Raw genomic sequence first — 7,724 nt, 5'->3', positions numbered from 1 at the left:
CACAGGCACTTGACAGCTGAGCTACCAAGAGCTGTTTCATATGAATACGTTAGGAGTTGCTGTCTCTCACTGCACAAGATGAGGCTGAGCAGTGAATACTCACCCTACAAGCCTCACCCTTACTGGATAGGAACCTTGGGGCCCTCATTAATAGCACACGTTGAGACTCAGGTCAATTGTCACCACATTTAATAGATTTGGGTTGTGTCTGCCAAGCAGACTGACTTGGGGACAGCTGAAAGCCCCAGCATATGTAATCCAGTGTGACCAGTCCTCTTGGACAAGTTCCTTCCTCTCCTGTCAAAGGCACCAGTTGCCCTAGGAGAAGTAGGCAGTGACTTTATTGTTCATATGATTCATTAGCAGAGACCCCTCCAGGGAGCCTCTGGACAGGGACAACAGATTGTCCCTGGCCAGGAAGAAACATGCAGGGGCCTCAGTTAACCCAGCCCCAGGCAACAACAGCCAGAGGGCTAGGTTTTGATCTCATAAAATGATGCTTACACTGGGGGAAGAGACAGCGTGTCACAGACCACTTTTAAGAATACACAAAAACAGCAGATGGCTTTGCCTCACCTCAAAAATAAATGCACATATGCCCCAACGTTTGCACACAATTTCAAGTTTGAAAAAAAATCAGAAAAAAAAAAAAAAAAAGCAGGTAAAGAACTCTTGCACTTGTGCTTTTGCTCCCCACGGTCCTCAGTGAGGGGGAAGCTCGGCAAGCCCAGCCAGCTTCCTCCTGCCCCTTCTTCCTGGGGTGCTTGTGGGCTTGGCGGACCCAGCAGAGCCCTTCCCTACAGAGTGGCAGCCCTTCCTCCTTGGCATTGGCCTGCAGAGCTGCTTCTCCCCTGTTTCTCCTCCCTGGATAGATGCTACCACGTCTCCTGGGAGCTTCCCAAACTAGTGGCGTTCCCCCAGGATCCGTCAAAGGCAGCCACACTCCTCCACGATCATGTCTTTGTGGTGCTCTAGGAGCACCCTGCCGTTGTCCACATACAGCATGCTCAGTGGCTTGGTCTTTACCGGCGCACAGCAGGTGGAAGGGACTCGGTGGGGCTGGTAGCGTTTCAGCAGACTCTGTAAAGGGCAGGGAGGAGGCAAAGAGTGAAACATTACAGAGTTAGAGGTCAGCTTCTGGGTGCAAAAATGGAAGAAAGTTGTTTTTATAGGAGAACCAGCAGCCAATGTATCATCAACTCCAACATCGAAAAGAACTTTAACTGTGCTGCCTCTAAACAGGGAAGTTGTAAAAGTTACTTGTGAGCCAGGGGTGTGGCTCCATGGTAGAGCACTTGCCTAGCAGTGTGGGGCCCTGCACCCTAAGAAGAAATCATAAGGTATAGTGACAAATACCTGTAATCTCAGTTATCCAGGAAGCTAAGGTAGGAGAACAAAAGTTCAGGACCAATCTAGGCAACTGAGTCCCTGTTTCAAAAAATAAAAAGGTCCAGGGGTACAGCTCAGTGGTAGTATACCTGAGTTCAGTCCCTAGTACTGAAAAAAAGGAGAGTTGTACATGTTTCAGGAGAACAGTAGCTAATTTATATGTCCATCCTATTCTACTGTAGAGTGAATAGCAGTTTTAAATGATTGCAAGAAATTCCTGGTTTAGTTCTAGAAACATACAGCAGAATAGAGAGTCATGTAGAAATTCTTATGGGATGTGCTTTGTTGGCCAGGGAAGGGCAGAGTGAACAAGAAAGGCAATGCCCCTTGGCATTTGGGAACTAGGCTCATCCCTATTGTCCAGCAGGTCTTTTCAGATCAGAAGGTCAGACTGGTGACTGGACTGTCTGGATCTGATGGTTCCCTTGGCTGCACTACAGGTGGGCACAGGAAGGCTTCTGCCCAGGACAGGTCCCCTGGAGCCCGGCCTGCAGTAGCTCCCTTGCTTATGCTCCCCAGATCCCTGAAACTGCTGGAGGCATGGCACAGAAGGACTGCAGGTCCCAGAGATCTTGCTCCAGGCTTCATGGAGTAGAATGAAAACACTTTGGTCCCATGTGACCTTTAAGAGCAAGGCAAGGCCCTCTCTAACATCGAGGCCACTATGTTAGGCTCTCTGTTCTCTCTAATATATTCCCCTTCCCAGCTCATCAGTCCCGTTCCTCTCCCTCCACCACCTTCTGGACCAGTGGTGGCGAAGCTAAGGCATGCATGCTGCAGCAAGCTGGTTTTTTTTGTTTTGTTTTGTTCCCCGCCCCCCCCCATACCGGTGATCGAACTCACGACCTTGTGCTTTCCAGGCAGGCGCTGTGCCGCTGAGCTAAATCCCCAGCCCCCAGCACGCTGTTTATTATCATTGAAAGTTCTCAAAGGTTCACCATCACTGCCATGGGCTGTTCAATGGCACCTGGTGGCAATCCCTGGCCTTGTTGTTTGCTGTGAAATAGGTAGTCGGCTACAAGTTTAGGTTGTGAAAGTACATTGTCTATCATTGCCCAATAAACACAGCCCCCATTTTACAGACTTCAAGTCATGCAAAAACAGCATCAAACACACTTGCTACCTTTCCCCTCCAACAAAGCCTGCGGATGTACTGTCTCATGGACCCTACAGCATCCCTTCCCATTTTACAAGCAGGAAAACTGAAGCTTAAGAGAATAAGCAATTTAAAATCATGCAGCTAATAAATAGGAGTCAAACACAGGCCTGTCCCTCCTAAAGTCCAGATTCTAACTTCTTTTCCTAGAAAGTCAAGACTAGAGAGGAGCTGAGACCCTCTATTCAACCTACAGGCCCTTGAGAGGCTGAGACAGGGCAATCATGAGTTTGAGGCCAGCCTAGGCTACATGATAATGCTTATTTGTTTTTGTTTTTCTTCTGGTACCAGGAATTGAACTCACAAACTTGCACTTGCCAGGCAGGCGCTTTGCCACTGAGCTAAATCCCCAGCCCCTACATGGTAAGGTTAAAGTCAGCCTGGAATACATAGTGAGACGTTGTCCCAAAATGAAAAAAAAAGGGAAAATCCCAGGGAAGCCATGTGTTCAAGGCCATCCCACAAGCCTCCATTAAGACACTGTGATGGGTCATCTCCACATCCTCCTGGGACCTCACACAGACATATTGCAGATCCTGTGGCTTACATACAGGCTACCCCCAACCTGCCTTGGCACCCCACCTGGATGTATGCGTGGTTGGTGGGGTGGAACTCCTCACCCACAGGGTTGGGACACTCGCCCTCACAGCGATAGGCATTGTACTGCTTAGGGTAGATGATCCAGGAGCCCCATCCAATCAGGTTGAAGTCAACCTGGAACTTGACCTTGCGACACAGCCGGCTTCTGTCTGGCAAGTGATGCCGACGGTGCCTCCTGGCCTTCTCCTGGGACAGCTGTCCCTCCTGGGCTCTCCAGGAGCTCTCAGCTTCCCACAGCAGAGTGGCACCACCCAGCCGCCTTTGCTCCCTGGACAGGTTGGAGTAGAGCATGAGGATCACGTCGGTGACAGTGACAGTGACAGGTAGGCTAGGGGAGCGCTGCCGGCACTCTCTGGCCACACCGGACATCTGTTCCTCCAGTGCCCCAGGGTCCCTTAGCCATTTGGAGAGCGGCCTGGTCACCTCCAGGACCATGCTTCCTGAGGAAAAGGTAACCTGGGACAGCGTGACAGTGAACAGCTCCATCTGAAGACGCTCTGGACAGGTGGCTGGGTGCTGCTCTGTGTCCGGCTTAGGCTGGTGGAAAATCTGAATAGTGAGCAGGCCCTCAGCAGGGAGGTCCATTGAGCTGGCCAGCTGCAGCCGGAGCTCAGCCCATGCCAGATCCTCTTGCTGGCTCAGGAAGGAGAAGTCAAAAGCGAAGGTCCAGTTCTTTCCATCTACCTCCACATCTGAGGGGACAAAACCAGAGAGGAAACAGAGTGAGAAGAGCTCTCTTACTTAGCCACCCATCAATCACCCCGGCTCATGTTGCAGCCTGTAATTTGTATCAACCATTTCTCATCCTCACCTCCTCTGAGAAATTAATAGTTAAGCCCATTTTAGAGATGAAGAAAACTGAGGCTCAGACAGGTTTAAGGACACCCCCAAAATGTCCATCTCGTAAAGCAACAGAGCTAAGAGTAAAATGGTGATTCTCCTGCCTCAGCCTCCCAGCGTGCTGGGATTACAGGTATGCACCACATGCCTAACTAATTTTCAAATTTTACCAAACTCTATTTCCTCTTCTCTGCAGTGGAAATAATAATGCACTGCCTATCTCTTCACTATCATAGGGACCCAGGGACATAAAGATGTTTGAAGGTTTATTGCTAAATAAATAGCAAGGATTTTTCATTAGAGGAAGTCTAACCTATTCATGAGTCAATCCTGACAGTGAATTTCTTCGGGAAATCCAGCCTGTACTAAGGGTAAGTGTCGTGTGTGTGTGTGTGTGTGTGTGTGTGTGTGTGTGTGTGTGCCCAGCTACTTCTCTCAGCCCATCCCCAACTGTCCTTTTTCACTTAATTTCCACTTCCCTCCTCATTAGCACCTGCAGGGGGCCATAACCCACCCCTGGCTAGCAACTGTCCCCAAGGTGTGCTAAGGGCCCCTATAGCCCGCATTCCCATCATTCCCCTTGCTGCACAGCTTGGCCATTTGGGGATTAGGTGGGACACTGTGGCAACCTTTTACCCCGAGGCTTGTGATTTAAAAATATTTTATCTCAAGTGCATGCAAATGGCCTTCTAGAGAAAGGCACTGTTTTATACTGGGGATTGAACCGAGAGCCATTACACTGAGCTATATCCCAGCCCATTTTTGTTTTGAGTCAGGATCTTGCTAAATCACTAAATTGCCCAGGGAGGGCTTGAACTTGTGATCTTCCTGCCTCAATCTCCCAGAGTGCTGGGATGACAGCTCAGAGGATAGTTCTGATGAGCAGTTAAGAGCAGAGGCCTCAAAGCGCCCCTGGATGGTTCAAATCCTGCCAATTGCTATTGGAGATTGATCAAATTACTTTCCTTCTCTGGGCCTCAGTTTCCCTCCTTGTAGAAGGCGGATGATAACAGTGTACACCTCATAGAGGTATCATGATTAACTCACACAACCACCAAAGCGGAATAAATGTTGGTCATCTTCAACCTCCTCATTACTGCCTAGTCCCAAAAGTTAACATGAAGGTGTCTGGCCAGGTGGTGAGAGCCCCGGGCAGGAGCACACAGTTTCTGCAAAGGGACAGGCAGTGTGCAGGGGCTTCCTGTGGCACAGTCCGGACAGAATCTCCCAGATTTGGATGGAGAAGGGGTCCATGGACACCATGAACCCCATGTAATGAATTCGGACTTGGCCACACAGGGGCCCAGGGATACCTTAACCCACCTCCAATTCCAAAGGCAAAAGAAGTTGGGGCTTGGGACAATGGGCTCCTCACCACCTACGGAGCCAAGCCTCCACATTAAAGTGTCAATAAATTACCGTTAGCTGCTTCTCATGTAACTGCCTCCTTGAACTCTCCCCAGTGGTACCACAATTTGCAGATGAGGACAAGGCAGGTCCAAGGTGAAAGTAAAACAGTGACCCACAGATGCAAACCCATCCTGGCTGGACCAGTTCCCAGGTCAATGTCCCCCTGCAGCCCAAGTCCACCCTAGAGAGAAGAGGTCAGGCTCAGACCACCTTTCTCAGTCTCCTTCCCAGCAGGCTCCTCTTGCTGCTCTCACAAAATAGAGCAATTCACAACTCTTCAAGGTGGCCAGAATGGTAAACATTGTTATGCTTATTTACACACACAAAAGCCAGAAGAGCGTGGTCCCCTAATTTATAAAAGAAAAACCAGGTAGGTGAGGTGAAATGCGTCCGGGCCACACAAGGAATAAAGGCACAAGGTTTGAGGAACTAGAACCCAGTTTTCCAGATTGCCGGATCTGTCAGATCTGCACAAACCTTCAAGAACCTTCCCGAAGGAAGTGAACGGGAAAGCTGTGCCCCTCCCCCTTCCCACACCTCACCACCCGCAGCGCTCTGGTCTGCACTCTGGTCTTCAGCCAGAGGGGCAGGGCACACTAACACAGCTCCCAGTGCCCAGTTTTCCTGCATGTCCCGTCTGGACGGTCCCCAGATGACCCTGTCGGAGAGGGTCAGCGACCATCTCACTGCAGACCGGCCGGGAGGCTAGGAGTCCGCCCCCACCCCGTCCTCTAGGGGCTGCAGGCAGCGGGTCAGATCAGATCGGCGGATGTGGATTGCCCAGGCCCCGGGGAGAGCCGTCTGGCCCCCGCAGGCCGAGGGAGGTGCGGCCCGCAGCAGCTGTCCAGGTGGCGGGATGTGGATTGCACCAGGAAAGGGGAACCTAGGCCAGGGCTCGCTGTCCTCCACACCACCTGCCCGGCGCGCCCGGAGCCCAGAATGCGCTGCCTGGTCCTCGGGAGCCACACAACCTCAAGTCACTTTGGTCCCCGACACACACCCGTCCACACCGAGGCCCGGAAGTCGACACTTCCCATCCGAGCTTGAGGACCCGAGGCATCCTCAATTCTCGACCTCAGAACTCCCCATCCCTCGTCTCGGACCTGTGAGCCGTAATCCCTGATGTTACAACCCTCAGCCTACAACACTGCGGATGCCAGACTCCGGGGCCCACACACTCCCCCTCGCAATTAGAAAAAGTAAATTCTACAACATAATTATAGCAGTAATGGCTTTTAATTAGTACTCTGTCGGTTTCTGTGCCGGGTTTGATGAGCGCTGTTACCAGGGCCTCACCGGTTTTCTTACAAGGGAGGTGATGTTACCTGTTCTCCGGTGCGCGAAGGAACGAGGCGCCCAGGCACGCAACTAAGTCTGCCAAAGAGGCCCTGGCATGAGCGGACCCCACCCTCCTCTCCCCACTCCGGGACCGGGAGGCGGGCGTCCCCGCAGGGTCTCCTCCCACTCGGCGCCCCACCCCTGCCCACGCGCAGACACCTGAGGAGCCAGACCCAGGACGCGCCCTGGAAGCCTTGCGACCAAGGTGTCCCGCGCGCACCGAGCCGCAACCTGCGCACTTCCGCAGTCAGGCGCCGGGAGCCGGGCGCAGCCTACCTTGCGCCTGCAGGCTGCGGATGATGTCTGCCCGGGGCAGCGGGTCGCGGTAGAGGCTCAGCATGTATGCCAGAGGGGACGGCGAGGAGGGCTGCCCTTGAGTCCATAGGGGCGCGGTGGCCACCGTCGCGGCGCCGGAGTCCGCCTGGAGCAGGGCCCACCCTGCCTGCAGGAGGAGGACCGGGAGGCGGTGGGCGCGCATGGTAGGCTCAGTGGACCGGTGAGCGGCGCCTCCTCCCCTTATATTCTGGGCCACCGCCCCGCCCCCGCCCTCCTGGGAAGCTTTAAGAACTTATGACCCCCCCACACCCTGGAAGTTGGGGGGCGGAGGGGACCCCCCTGCGAGCGAGCGCGAGATCTGATGGGAAGACCTCGATGGGAAGGAGGTCTGCCCATTGCAAGAGGCCTCAGATGCAGGGACGAGTCTGGCCCTCGAGTTGCGGGTCTGGGCGCCCTGGTACCCTGCTCCCTTAAACAGGAAAAGCCTTGTTGCTGGGACACAGCAGGCTACTCTGTGCTCGGCAGTGTGGCCTCACCTACTCTGCTTCTCCTGGACTCTGCCGGGTCCTCTTCTTCCCCTCCACACAGAGGCGGAAGCAGGCAGGGCTTTGGAGCAAACCTCAGCTCTCAGGCAGGCGGTGGCCGGGGACGTTTTGGGTGTAGCCCTTGGCCCTATTGTACTCCGGAGCATCCCTGGACTTCGGCTGGGTCTGTC

General features: G+C 53.2%; 1 protein-coding gene across 1 annotated transcript; it reads right to left on the bottom strand.

The window, feature by feature from the left end:
- Nucleotides 1-172: 172 nt before the first annotated feature.
- Nodal (nodal growth differentiation factor) lies at nucleotides 173-7,211 on the bottom strand. Its single transcript, XM_005390058.1, has 3 exons — nucleotides 7,010-7,211; nucleotides 3,128-3,837; nucleotides 173-1,080 (listed from the first exon to the last, which is right to left on the bottom strand). Exons 1-3 carry the CDS (start codon nucleotides 7,209-7,211, stop codon nucleotides 928-930), a joined length of 1,065 nt encoding a protein of 354 aa, XP_005390115.1. The 3' UTR covers nucleotides 173-927.
- Nucleotides 7,212-7,724: the final 513 nt, after the last annotated feature.

Source organism: Chinchilla lanigera, unplaced genomic scaffold, assembly GCF_000276665.1.
Source record: "Chinchilla lanigera isolate Chin_1 unplaced genomic scaffold, ChiLan1.0 scaffold00036, whole genome shotgun sequence".
NCBI classification, from domain to species: domain Eukaryota; kingdom Metazoa; phylum Chordata; class Mammalia; order Rodentia; family Chinchillidae; genus Chinchilla; species Chinchilla lanigera.
This window is presented reverse-complemented; position numbering and strand designations above follow the sequence as displayed.

Bases quoted from the DNA above. Each gene is read 5' to 3' on its own strand.
- Nodal (XM_005390058.1), bottom strand. From the start codon at position 7,211: ATGCGCGCCCACCGCCTCCCGGTCCTCCTCCTGCAGGCAGGGTGGGCC. The intron at 3,838-7,009 runs GTAGGCTGCGCC...TTGTCCCCTCAG, and splicing joins CCGCAGCCTGCAGGCGCAAG to ATGTGGAGGTAGATGGAAAG. The intron at 1,081-3,127 runs GTGGGGTGCCAA...TGCCCTTTACAG, and splicing joins CCAACCACGCATACATCCAG to AGTCTGCTGAAACGCTACCA.